This window comes from Artibeus jamaicensis, unplaced genomic scaffold (genome assembly GCF_021234435.1).
Source record: "Artibeus jamaicensis isolate MK-2021 breed Jamaican fruit bat unplaced genomic scaffold, CSHL_Jam_final scaffold_1031, whole genome shotgun sequence".
Taxonomy (NCBI): domain Eukaryota; kingdom Metazoa; phylum Chordata; class Mammalia; order Chiroptera; family Phyllostomidae; genus Artibeus; species Artibeus jamaicensis.
Genome location: NW_026522026.1, coordinates 8,960,944 through 8,974,999, shown reverse-complemented (window position 1 = coordinate 8,974,999; position 14,056 = coordinate 8,960,944). Strand labels below are relative to the sequence as shown.

At 42.2% G+C, this 14,056-nt stretch overlaps 1 protein-coding gene across 2 annotated transcripts in view; it reads left to right on the top strand.

Annotated features, from left to right (window-relative positions):
• Positions 1-13,418, top strand: part of RASGEF1B (RasGEF domain family member 1B) — a 524,372-nt gene extending 510,954 nt beyond the window's left edge. For both annotated transcript variants that reach the window (XM_053655647.1, XM_037155604.2), the window contains 6 exons: positions 475-554; positions 1,630-1,725; positions 6,530-6,625; positions 8,031-8,154; positions 9,248-9,320; positions 12,127-13,418. In XM_053655647.1, the coding sequence (XP_053511622.1) occupies positions 475-554; positions 1,630-1,725; positions 6,530-6,625; positions 8,031-8,154; positions 9,248-9,320; positions 12,127-12,151 (494 nt within the window). In that variant the 3' untranslated portion in view covers positions 12,152-13,418. The remainder of the gene's footprint in view (positions 1-474; positions 555-1,629; positions 1,726-6,529; positions 6,626-8,030; positions 8,155-9,247; positions 9,321-12,126) is intronic.
• Positions 13,419-14,056: the final 638 nt, after the last annotated feature.

The window sequence follows — 14,056 nt, the reverse complement described above, 5'->3', positions numbered from 1 at the left end:
CCATTAGGGAAATGTTAACACAAGCCATATTGTGGGAGAAAGTATTTATAATATGTATAGTTGAAAAATAACTTGTATCTAAAATTTATAAAGAACCCCACAGATCAATAGTAAGACATGTAACCCAGTGAAAAAAGGCTAACATATTTGGACACTTCACAAAAGAAGCTATACTAGTACATAATAAGTATATGAAAAGGTATTCCATTCACATCGTTAATCATCAGAAAAATACAAATTGAAGTTACAGCGAAAAATCATTTCACACACTGGAATGACAAAAATTAAAAAGATTGGCTGCACCAAATATTGCTGAGGGTGTGGGGGTGCAAAATGGTGCTACCGCTTTGCAGAACTGTTGACAGTTTTCTTTTTATAAAGTTTAACTTACACTTCACATGTTTTCAGAGTTAGAATGACTTTTATTCTTTCTCTCTTTCAACTTTCCTTCCCCCTCCCATTTTAAATGGGAAGCTGGCATGAATATGAGCCCAGTCTCTCGACTAAAGAAAACTTGGGCCAAAGTGAAGACTGCAAAGTTTGACGTTCTTGAGGTACGTGAAGCTAATGTTTTGTTGCCAGGTAACATTTTATACCTGGAAAAAACAGATTCCTCTGTGTGATCCTGCCTCTTGATCAGATAGTTGTACACAGAAGAAAGCCTATGGTTCAGACCCAGGGAAAGGAAAGGGGGTAGAACTGGGGGCGCAGGGTGATGAATCAGGCTGTAGACGAGCCCTTTCAGAGAGCGAGGTGTCCAATTCAGGGTGAATTGACTGAAGAAGCGGTGGCCTGTCAGTTGCATCACATCATGTGGTGGGGTGGAATTTGGGTCCTGAACAGCCTGGAGTTCTACTTCAGTGTGTGCCGACTGATCTCACTTATTTACAGCACCCCACGGAAGGAGTTCCCCACGCCCACAAAAACACTCATTCTCCATCTGTTCAATACAGCTAACCTCTGAAAAAGCCCTTCCCGTATGATTCTCAGGGCAGTAGCACTTGTACACGAAGGTGCTTGTGTCAGAACCACATTCATTATCATTATTGCCTTGGTGGGTTGGCGCTTTGAATCTGCTGATTTTGGAGATACTAAGAAAGTACATTTCCCCCAAATTGAGATTAACATTGGATATATTACATTTTACTTTATCCATAGTGTATAATAAACTTTTCCTTCTTGTAAGGCAGTATGGCTCAATTATTTATGAATGATTTGTTAGCACCAGCAAAGAGCAAGTTCACTATGAAGCACTGGATCTCTGTATGATGGCTAACCGCCATATGTTCACTTTCAGATGACATCAGGGGATGGTCTCTTGTGTTAGTGCTTGACTTGTTCTTACCAGTTTTAAGTCTAATCTCAGCAGTTAACCTGGAAAGAATTCAGTCTGGATTTCACATTGTCGAAGCTGACATTAGCTTGTAGGAATAAACCAAACCTCAGAAAAGAAACCAGTCGTGTTCCTACGTGTTTCATGCCTGTGTGTGTGTATGAAAGAGATAAATCACATTCTTAATGAGTCCCCAAGTTACTTTGAAATTTTTAGGTCGAGTTAAAAGCCTGGTCTTGTAAACTTTCTGCCGGTGAGACGTAAATAGTTTCTTCTTTCCTCTCTTTTGTCTGTAGCATCAGATGGACCCTTCCAGCAATTTCTATAATTACCGAACAGCTCTTCGTGGGGCCGCACAAAGGTCTTTAACTGCCCACAGCAGCAGAGAAAAGGTGTGTGTTTGCAGGAGTTTTATTCATGGCAGAGCTGCTATGTGTCGCACTGAAATGCAATGTGAACTGTTATACTGAGCTGCTTTTACCTGTCCAAAGCGAAGAAAGCCGATACACTGCAGAAATTGTATCGCTTGCCGCACAGGGAAGGAGGGAGCGCTAAAGGAAAGTTGTACTGCAGAAAGGGACAGGGCGACTTGGTGTAGAATTTTGCAAATGTATGTTACTGTGTTATTATTGCATATTTAGATAATTATTTTGTGATGTGTCTTAGCCTCATTTCAAGAAATAAAGTCATATGTTAAGATGACTAATAGTAGTAGAGAGTAATTTGATTTAATGGAAAATAGATGTTTTAAGCTCTGCACAAGGTAGCTGACTGAATATAACCTTTTTCCTTACAAGAATCAGCTTACCTCTTGTGATTAAGTCACTTATTTTCAGAAAGTGGGTTAGTTGCTGCAGCATTAAGCCTGCTGTTACTAATTGGGTATGTGGGTGGCAGAAAAGCACAGGAATAATGTCTGAGGAGTGAATAATTCTTACTCGACTTACCCTGCCCTTGAGCGATTTCATACCACCCTGGCTCCACCATGCTCTTGACTCTGAGGGCCCTTTGTCGGCACATTCCAGTGTTTGATTTCCTTACATTGGAAGGATGAGTCGTCTCAACATTTGGAGATCATGTTATACGAGAAGTAAATACCTGGGTGTGGTAAAGGGGTGACGAAGGCTGCTTGATAAAGTTCTTCTCTGTATAGATTCTGCCCATCTTTCCACTTAAACTGTATCTTCAGTGAATAGAAGAAAAGGAAGGTAAAAATTGTTCAGGGTTTCCCAATCACTTCCCCTGAAATAGCTTCAGCCTCAAGATCTAAAATAAAAACAAACACGAAAATAACTCCCACCTTTTAAAGAAGCTAACTTGAGGTGCAACAAAATCTGAAATAGCAGTTCTGATAATGTATGAGAGATACTGTAAATACATGAACTTTTCTTTAAATAAAGAAACAAGGTTAGAGGGGGGATGAAGCAGAATTAACTTTCTATAATGTAGCCCAGTGGAGTTTTCTATAATGCAGCCAAGCTCTTCAATTTAACTTGACCAAATCCCAGGACTCCTGTGGCTAGATTGAGGAAAGAGCGCAGCTGAAGTTTTTTAAGCTTCGGAAGGTGAGCACTTGCAGGGAGGATCCCGGGCCCTGGGGAGCGAGGACAGTTGGAGGCTGGCTGTCTGCAGCTTCTCCCTCACCCGTCTGTGTCTGTGTTGTGGGCTCAGCCCCCTTGGCAGGTCTGCGCGGCCCACAGTGACAGGTCCCTGGGCTCTGCCTCAGTGAGGCAGCCACAGAATCATGTCTCGTAGCAGGGGGCTGCCGCAGTGGTCAAAATAGTCTAACCCGGCCTCCCAAATCTCACTGAGTGTCTGTGGGCCTCTAATAGTTTTCTCTAGGGGAAAAATACCCAAATTATTTACCCTTTATATCTTTTAATAAATTCTGTCTGCTTAGTTCTAGTTAATTTATTTATTTAATTTTTGATTTTTAGAGAGGGGAAGGGAGGGAGAAAGAGGAGGAGAGAAACTTCTGTGCAAGAGAAAAATATCGACCAGTGCCCCACAGGTGCCCTGACTGGGGGCTGGGCCCACAACTCAGGCACGTGCCCCGACCGGGAACCAAGCAGGCCACCTTTCGCTTTGTGGGACGACACCCAGGTGACTGAGCCACACCGGCCGAGGCAGTTTTGGTGTTTTTTAAAATCAGTTCTGTGTGAGCATATGGATTGTACTCTCTAGTTTATAAAACAAAGGAAATCATCACCATATAAAAAGAAATAGGCTATTTTTTCACAATTAGTCTCAAAGTCTATGAATATAAACATTCCTAAGTAATTTCCTGTTTTGAAATCTTTCCGGACACATAACTAGAGTAACAGAATCTTTGGTATTCTTTCAGATGTCTAGTTCATGTGGCCAAAGAGGCTCATCTGATACTTCCCTATAGAAGTAGTCAAATCTGTCTCCCGTACAGGGGCCTGAAATGGTCTTCAAATAGTTATTTTTTTTTCCTATGGGAACACATGTCTCCAGGTGTTTATTTTGTATACAATCACGTGGCTTTGAATCCTCTTCCCATTCTCCTTTGTTCATGGGAACTTATGTGTGCTCATCAGCCTTAATTTCCAAGTGCGGAACTGATGGTGCCTTTAACATGTAGTGGCTGAGTCTCTGAATTAAGGACATTCTGAGAGGGAACTGGAAGACATTATTATGTGAGAAGTTCTCCATCATCGGCAAGACCTCCTGGAAACCAGACTGTTGCTCTCTGCTGTTAGTAACCCAAACAGTCGCCTTAGCTCACGGAAGTGCCAAGTCCGCAGGACCTTTGTTCTGTTAGATTTAGATAGGGGCTAGAGAGCTGAGGGGAACTAGATGTGAGTAAATGAGAAGTTGAAGAAGCCCGTGAGATTTTTTTTCTTGCATATGAGCATAAGGAACAGAGCAGGAAACTATCTTAAGGAAGATTACTTATATTTCTGTTTTCTTGGAAGAGTGGTTCAGTCAGTGGTAGAGCATCTGGTGGGCACTGTGAATTTTTGCATGAATGCAAAAATCACATATAGTGTAGCCTTCGCCACCCAACAAGAGGCACACGACACGAACTTACGAAAAGTCTAAATGTCAGTATGAGACCGTACGTTACCAGCACCCCATGACCCTCAGAGCCCAGCACTACAGAAGAGAGCACAGACATAGAGTTCCTACCTAAAAGCTGTTACAGTGTATAAACACTGCATCTTGATTATAATGTTGCCTCATTCCCCTGGGGCTGCCTTATGATGATATATTTTGATAATCTTTTAAGAGGCCCATTGTTTTTTTTGGGGGGGTGGGGGGTACTTCATTGAAGTCAAACCTCTATTATTTAGTTTAATCCTCACCATGACGCAATGAGCTAGTTGCTGCTGTTGCCATTTCAAGGTGAGGACGTTAGGCTTTCTTCTGTTAGGCTTTTCTAGGGATCGGCAAACTTCTGTTAAGGATCAGATCGTAAATATTTTGGGCTTTGTGGGCCATAGCATTTCTGTTGCAGGCACTCAGCTCTGGTACAGTAAGTAGCACGTAGGCAGACACAGACAATATGTGGATGAATAATGAGCATGGCCATTTTCCGTTAAAACTATATAACTACTATAACTGGAATTTCATATCATTTTCATGCTCACGAAATATTTGTTTGCTATTTGCTCAGCCATTTAAAAATGCAAACAGTGTGATTCTTCAGCTCTCCCAGAACAACTGGCTGGCCGGGCCCGGGCCACTGTTTCAGACCCCAGGCTCACACCCCCAGCAAATTGTGGAGCCAGATTTTAAACTGATGTTTGTCAGACGCCACAGTCCAGGGCTGCTCAGTCACAAGTGGTCTTTCCAAGAAAAAAGGTTCAGGTCTTGTGCTTTTGTTGTTAGTATTGCATCTGTTTAATTCTAAAATAACAGAAACACTAAGTATCATTTGAGGGAGAGGGGAATCTTTAATGATTCAGCTTGAGAGACTCCCATTGCAGACAATAGCAAATGATTAAAAGTACAATATTCAAAGGGGCAGTTGGAAGCAAGATTCATTCACTTGGGCTATTTCAGAGATCAGTGAAACAAAAAAAAGAAAAAAAAAGAATCAAATCTTTAAAAAAACTTTAGGGGAAAATCTGAATTTCTCTCTAGAAATGGAAATTGATGCTTAATATTTTTGGTGATGAGCCAAAATCTGTTTTGCAGACCTGGCATTCATTTAGTATAGATGTATCACATGAGTCATCAGCCAGGGAAACTTCAAAAACCTGCTCTTGGGTAAGCAGCGTAGGCCGGGAGTTGTGTTTGGAGCATTATTTGCATTGTAGCAAGTTTAGAATCTTTAAACTCATGCTGGCATTTCAGAGAAAGTAGAAGTTACTGTGTTTGAGTTTTGTTCTTTGTTCACTGTGGGCTTAGTAGGATTTACAGGACTTTCTTAGAGATTATTATTATTTTAGGTCAATTAATTAAATACTAACTCACCAAACCAAAGATAGGAGGCAGGAAAAAGCTCATTGTTTTTTCAAATAACCATTCATTTTCATATGCATGTTTGTATTCCTCCTTCACTGGGTACCTCTCACACCATCTGTATAAGGTACTTCTTTGGCACTTTCCCCTGAGAACAGGTGCTAACTTGTTCTGTCATCTGAAGGCAGGTTTATTCAGTAGGGAGTCTGGGGCAGCTAATACCGAAAATTCTGAGCTCTCACATTACTTGAGCAATGTATTCTAGAGTAAAATGAAATGTTCATCGAAAAAAAATCATCTAAAGTGAGGCAGCGCTATAACCATACAGATTCTAGTAGGTAGATGAGTGACACATGTTAAAATCTTGGTGCCTTCCATGACAGGTATGCCATTAATAATTTGACCAATGAAAAACAAGAGTTCTTTTAGATCTTCTCCCTTTGATTAGAGTTAGAACTTTCAGATTTTATTATATGCCATTGCATTGAGAAAAATAGGAATACCACAGGAATAACATGAAGCCATCCACTGTCCAATGCTGCTTGTCTTTGCTGTGCTTTGGTTGTTAAAAGCATTTGTGTCCTAAGCAACATTGTGTAAAGGGGGAAGCTGCTGCCATGGGAGGTAAATGAAACACTGTATCTTAATTCACTCTGGCCTTTTACATACCCTGAGTTAATGTTGTTCATTAATTTCTTATACTGTTTGACAGGAGGCTAAATGTTTATCTGCACAAAACAAACTAGAATCTTTTTTTTTTTTTAGATTGTGATACCATTCTTCAGTCTTTTAATCAAAGATATTTATTTCCTCAACGAGGGCTGTGCCAACCGCCTTCCGAACGGCCACGTCAACTTTGAGGTGAGTCTGAAAAGTCTGAGCTCCATGGGGTTGAGTCCCCCCCCACCAAGCCCTGCACCTGAGGCTGGGCAGCCAAGTTGGTTCTGGAGTTCTAGAACCAAGTCTTCTCTTTCCCTACATTTTGCAAGAGAATAATAATACCAAGCAGAATAAATGAGCTGCATCATTATTAGTATTTGGAAGCACTTGAGTAAATTTCTACCTGTACCTAGCAGATACCTATATGTGGGGGTGACTTTCCTTGCAAGTCCCCCCGGCCACCACGGATGAGAGTAATCATGACTGAGACATGATGTGATCTGCTTGGGGAGGAGAAGTGGCCATTTTCCCAGAGGAAAAAGGCTGTGGGGAGTGGCCAGTTTCTCAGGGGAAGAAGGCGTTGAGCTCCCTCCTCCAGGGACTTTTATTGGGTTGTAATACACAGGAATACAGGGCGGCAAGGATCAAATGGTAGATAACATTTCAAAGAAATCTGAGGGCTTAGTATGAGTCAGAGTTTGCCAGGAACAGAGTTTTAGGGTTTCCTGCTCGAACCCTTAACATATGAATGAAAGCACTCTTAGCAGAGCAGATTTCACAGGTTTATCAGGAAGTCTTTGTGATGCCAGATTTTTCCCCAGGACACACTCTAGCAAGGCAAGGAGCTGCACCTCCCCCCATCAGGTATTCAGGCTTCAGGGGATTAGAGCCAGGAAGCGCTTCTCCCAGAGGACATGGGGCTTGGGCTATGTCAAAGCCGGACGGGGGTGGGGGTGATGGCAAAAGTCTATTGCTCCCTCTTTGTTGCAGCCCTCCCCCCAGTCCTTCCATGAAGGCCTCCCAAGGGACCAAGTCTGGCTTAGGTTGCCCCCCTCCCCCCACTGTGAGGGGTCTTATCTGTTACTGACTTCCAACCAAGTTTTCAGGGCAGGGAGAGGAAACTGAGGCAGCGTGTCTACCAGACAGGCTTTGTCTCCTGCGACTCTCATTCCAAAGGTCGTCTCTCACCCTTAGCCACAAGGGATCAAGATACAATTCCTAGAACCAGGCAGAGCGGTCTACAACACCTATACCTAGTTTTTATTAAATTAAAAAAATTATATGGTTCAGAAGATTGGAAGCCAGAGAAAAACATTAAATGAAATGAGTCTTCCAAGCTTATAATTTTAAAGGGATTTTATTTATTTATTTTTAGAGAGAAGGGAAAGGAAGGAGACAGGGAGAGAAACATCAATATGTAGTTGCCTCTCATGCGCCCCCTACTGGGGACCTGGCCTGCAACCCAGGCATGTGCCCTGACTGGGAATCAAACTGGTGACCCTTTGGTTCACAGACCCACACTCAATCCATTGAGCTACACCAGCCAGGGCCTAAGCTTATACTTTTTGATGACTGCTTTTAAATTCTTTAATTTATTCTTTTACAGAAATTTTGGGAACTGGCCAAACAAGTGAGTGAATTCATGACATGGAAACAAGTGGAATGTCCGTTTGAGAGGGACCGGAAGATCTTGCAGTACCTGCTCACAGTTCCAGTCTTCAGTGAAGATTGTGAGTGGGCCGTTCCGCTGGCGCTGCCACTGGCACCCCCAGACCCCGCTGCTAGGAAACGAGTGTATATGTGCTTGGTGCCTGGTCCTTCATCGGGCAGGAAGCCTGGCCTCTGACCCATTCCATCTGACTTTCCTGTTGCAGAGAAAACCGTGATCTGCCCCTAACATAGTTTCCACACACTCACTTAATGTTCACCGTGAAGAGTGTGTTTCTGGGTTAAGCATGCTTTGTAATATGAGATCTGCAAAGATTTGGGCATCAGTGGAGAGTGCGTAAAGGAATTTTTTTCCTTGTTAGAGTTTGCTTCAAGGGAGAAAGGAAGAGGTTTTGTGGTGTGATCATATTCAAGGTGAACAAATAGTTAATTGCCTCCCCCCACTGTTTGAAAAAGCAGTGGAAAGTCTTTACTTGTTAAAATAGTAGGGAATTTTGGGCAGATAAAGTGATTGACACACAGATAAAAAAGATGACCAGAAGAGAGTTATTTATAAAAGACTTGGGGGTTTATTATATTGATATGTTTTATCCTAATATTATAGAAATCAATAGCATCTATTAACTAATAATATCTGTAGCAGAGGGATAGTGTTTGGTAATGACTGAAGAATGTTTGGAATTAATATTACCATTCTAGAGGGGGATTGATCGTTTTCCATCTCTATATGGAATTAATAACAAGCTTTTAAATCTTTGAATGAAGATGCTTTTTACCTAAGGGTTTAAAAAAAATTGAGGCCACCAGGAGTGGATGCCCCACCCACACCCATCTTTGTAAAGAACATAAATGTGAGTGTAAGATGACATCTGTGATTGCGTTTGTGAGCCTTTTCTTTGCCTCATAAATTGTCTCATAGTTAATGAAGTGCCACGTTGGCCTAGAGGCCCTTGAGCTTTTGTGGAGATGGTCGATCAGAGGCAGAATGATATTCTGTGTTTTAATGGAACTCTGACACTGCTGTCGTAACTGATGTGCTAAGGAGTGCTTTTGCCGTTGGGTTTGGCTCCGGTGAAACGGGGGGTGAATGCTGGTAGATAGGATGTCAGGAGAAGGCTTTAATGTTAATGCATTCTTACTTTTGGTTGATTGCAGCTCTGTACTTGGCTTCCTATGAGAGTGAAGGACCTGAAAATCACATAGAGAAAGACAGATGGAAGTCTTTAAGGTGGGTCTCATTGCTTCTCCTCACTGTGCTAATTTAAAGCGGTCAGCCTTTCCTAAGGAAAGCCACAGGCTTTCTGTGGGACGTCCCTGCCTGTGTGTTCCCGGTCCTCTGTGTCTTATCTCCTCTTAACTGAACTCTCTGTGGCTTCCAATCCTCACTGCCATCATTCGGTTTTATTGTTTTTCTTTTGTTTTATATTGGCAGATTTACACAGTGTCTGTTTTTCTTTCTATCTCCCATTATTTTAAGGAAGGAGGAACTGAAATTACCCTGCGCTGTGGTTAAAAAAAAACAAAACACTGACTCGTTCTCTTCATCTCAGAGGAGTTTGGACTGTATTTCCAAATAGTTCTAACACTAAAATTTTATTGACTTGAGATAAAAGAGACCTCAGTTGGTTCAGTAAATCTGTGTCACCTACCGACTGGATCTTAGTCCCCACTTTGGTGTGAGAAAGAGAGAGAGTTGGGATTTTAAACATAACCCAGAATCTTTCCTCTAATTTAAATATTTTGTTAATCTATTAGTATTTTTAAATCAATGTATTTTCAAACAAAACTAGGATAGGTAGATTTGTATTTTAACCACTTGAAGCACTTTAACAGGCAATAGCATTCTAGGATATAATAATGATAAAATCAGAATTGTTGTATTTGTATTTCTACACTAAGGAATATGTACCTTTTAATACCAAAGTGGACAAGCACATTTTCTCTTCTTCCTACAGTCATTTGGGAAGCCTTCCTTAAATAATATTGGGTGAGGTTTCATGAACAAGGATATATGTCTAAGGTGTATTTGGTTCTGTACGATTTTGTTTGTTTCAATGGAAAATCTAGGCCATCCTTACACTTCTCAGCGAGGAAGGGTGAAGTACATTGTCATGGGAATTATCATCCTTAGGACAAGTTTGGTGCTAGGTAAACCCAAACATGAAGAAGGTATGGCCAATACCTGGAATTGTGGGGAAGGAACCGCTTGCTGGGCTGATGCCCACTTTTACTTTTATGGAATTTTGTGCCTGCTAGTGCACACCTACATTAAAATCTTATGTTACTCAGCGTTGATATGAAAAGATACTAACAGCACTCTTAAATAATATTTACATATGTATGAAACATGAACCTCAAAATACACCATGCTGGGTAAAAAAATTAGGAAATTGCTCTTTTTAGTTATCCTTTTTAGATAAAATTTGCCTTCCATATTTCTCTTCTCTAATCCTCCCTTTCTGTTTTTTAAAAAGATTAAGTTGGTATGACCCCTGAGTGCAACTTAGCTATTGTCACATACATTTTCACATAGATTTTTAAAAATTGTTAAGCAGCCGAGTTCACTCCACATACGTGACGCCTGTCCCCTGCCTCACCTGTGAAATCCAGACCGTCCACATGCCTTTCTGGTTGTTATTCCCTTTGCAGTGTTATTCTTTCGTGCCATATTCCCATGGGGAGATGGTTCCTTTGGAAGGGTCTGTAGGTGCAAAGGTTGATCGTGGAAGGTAAAGATTGAATGATATAATTTCTTCCCATATTTGTATGGACTTAACATGCAGTATACAATGACATTTAACAGCTTACTGGTTGAAACGTGACCCAAGCATTCGGGAGACAATTTAGAAATGTGACGTTGAAAAAGAGGTTGCACTGCAGTGGTGTACGCACATTCAGATGCGAAGCCGGGAGTGCATCCATCGGTGCAGCTCCGCTCAGTGGTGCTCAGTAATAGTGCTTCGGGGAAGAATTCACTGAGGGACTAGCAGCGGCACGAGTTGAGTGAATGCTATGTGAGGGAATATGCACACAAACACAGTAGAGTAGTATTTTTGGTATAAAAGACTAGTTTCCATGTTAAAACTGTTGGTAAGGGGCCTCGAAGAACAAACTCTCCTTGGAGTCTGGGTTTCAGCCATGAGCCTCGCGTCTTCCATGTCCTGTCTGATTTTAGAGCCCTCCCTCTAACGACCCTCACCCTGACCCACCTGCACTCTGTGGACGCCTTCCCCTCCTGTTGCACCCCTGTGTGGTTTGGCAGTACTCATGCTTCTTTTCCCTCCTACCCCGTAACACCCTTAAAGGGTCTGTCCCTGTGTTGGCCACAGCGCTGGACACAGGTCCCTGCAGTGTTGAGGAATGAGACTGGGTCCCTCAGGTGTTAGCCAGGCACAGCAGCAACCATAAAAAGGATAAAGAACAGGACAGAGGTTAGGATCATTTGCAAAACCACATGCGTTAGGTGGATTCTGAGGCTAATGACTCTACCTGAAAATATGTACATGCATTAGCTTTGAAGGTAGTGAGAGGTTTGTACATTTCCCAGTGGCCCCAGAGCCAGTCAGACACTTCAGTTCAGCAGTGGCAATGACTGATGCACCTCTGAGAGGACACACCTTCCCTGTCACTTGTTATTTAATTGCCCTCAATGGGCATGGAATGTGAAGCTGCTTATAGGCACTAAATAAACCCACCTCTGATAAGCCCAGCACGTGGCCAGAAGCTATCATGAATGACTTTTTATCTTTTTTTTGTTTTCATATAAAGCCACTCAAGATACAGACTTATCTATAAACAAAGCTTTTGCCTTCTCCATTAATATATATTTATATTAAGTGACTACATGTCATCCCCCAAAACCAGGACTACAACACTATTTTTTCTTCCTCTTTTTAAAAATGTAAAAAAAAAAAAAAAAGAAAGAAACTTAAAACACAGGAAAAATTAAACTATGGTATTTGGCAAAGCATTTTAAACCCTATTTAAAACAATCTGACACATTTGTTCCTATGTTGTCTTTTTTTGTTGCCCAGGTCAAGCCTCCTAGGCAGAGTGTAACAGACTGGATTCTGGCTGCTGCTGGGTCACGCAGTCCTCGAGGGGCTGTGGCCTTTGGCCTCTGGCATCTAGTGCTACGAAAAGTCACAACGTCCCTGCAAGCAATCTCACTGGAGAGCAGACTGGATCTGATTCCCCACGGCTGACAGACTGACTCAGATTTTGCAAGACCGAAGTGTTCACCCAAGATACTTGAGGAAGAATTCTCTGAAGACCCCGGCTCCGCACATGACTCATCTCCTGGAATTTCCATGTGAATCACAGCTCCGCACCTGGATGGAGCTTTCTTTTGTGTGTGTGTTTTTCTTATTTGGTTGAACATTTGCTGCTAATGGGACTTGTCCAGCAGAGTGCTGGCTCTTAGGAAGCCCACGTTTCTTTGTTAACTTAAATGGCAAAGGGAGGGGAGGGAGAGGAAAGCAGCTTCCCCTGAGATCCTGAACTTCAGCTCAGCGGTATGGCCGGGAGGAGGAGGACTGGCTGGAAGCTGACTACGGACTAAGTGTGTGCTGTGTTGCAAATTCCTCTCCTCCCTCTTCTGATGAGGTTTTGAGTTGGCTGCTGGTTAGCAAACTCCTTTTTACCCATATAAGTTATTTAATATAATAATGAAGCTCAACACTGTGGTAGGAAAATAGCCACTAGGAAAAAAAAGAAAAAAAGCAGAGTTTGTCACTGGACTGCTTAACGTTCTAGAAGGAGTATTTCTTTTCTTTACCCCTCTGAGCTGTTTACAACTGACCACTGTGTTGGACAGATGTATTTTTCAGTAGTTTTTTTGTTACTTAGTTTTCCATAACGCATATATTTTTTTCTCTTGTAAATTTAAATGATCTGACTTTAAGGATGTTGGGAAAACACAAAGCCTAATTACAACTTAATTTTTTAACAGACTGTTATTTTTCCTTGCCTTTTGGAGGCTGCTGGTGACGAAACATGTGAACAAAGAATAAATTGGAAAAGTTACCACCCGCAGCACAGCAGTGAACAAAGCAAATGAAAAACATCTTGCTGTTAACTCAGAGTTCCACCCGCCTGTGTGATAGTTCACCTTGTTAAACATCTAAATACGTCTGTGGTCCTCTGCAAAACGCCGTTATGTTTATTTACTCTAGGAGAAGCTGTAGAGTAGTAAACTGTGCTAATGAAAAAACAAAACCTCATGTTCAAAACAGAAATGTGTCTGAAAACTGGAATGACGTGTCTCCCCAAACAGAGCATGTGCCAGCTGTCCCTTCACCACTCTCAATATATTGCACACTCTGCAGCCGGAGGTGTGGCGTCCTTCCTTTCGTTCACGTTTCTTTTCGTCCACGGATGGGATTGACGGGTGGGTGGGGGCCATCGCTGGCAGAAGTTCAGCTCAAGTGACTGGCTAAAAATGTGTGTGTCCTTTGGAAGTGGCCTCCAGGAGTATGTGCGTGGGCATTGATTTTTATGAAAATGAATCATACAGGTACTAAGTGTTTAGCATAGGTCATCATCCCCACGTTTTAGGCATGGGAATAGGCAGGTTAATAATAATAATAATAACAATAATAATAATAATTTGTTGAAGACCACACAGCTAATGAGAGGCCCAGTGATTTGAACTAAGCCTTCTGATTCCAGAGCCCCAACTTTCTGCCACCCTTGCAAGCCTTCTCCAACCTCAACATAACCTTCAAACTTGCAAATGGCCTTCAGGTCTTCTTTACGTGCAGATTTGGATTCTGCGGGCCCAGGGTGGGGTCTGGGGGTGCTGGTGCTGCTGGCGCTGGCATTAGCTTAAAGTAGCAAGGTGCCCGAAATGCTGCCTCCTTTTACCCTGCACCGCCTGTCTTTGAACTTCGTGGCCCCATAGTTGTTGCCATGACGGCAGCGATGTTTATCTTTGTGTAATGTCAGGGTCAGCAAGGCAGGGGC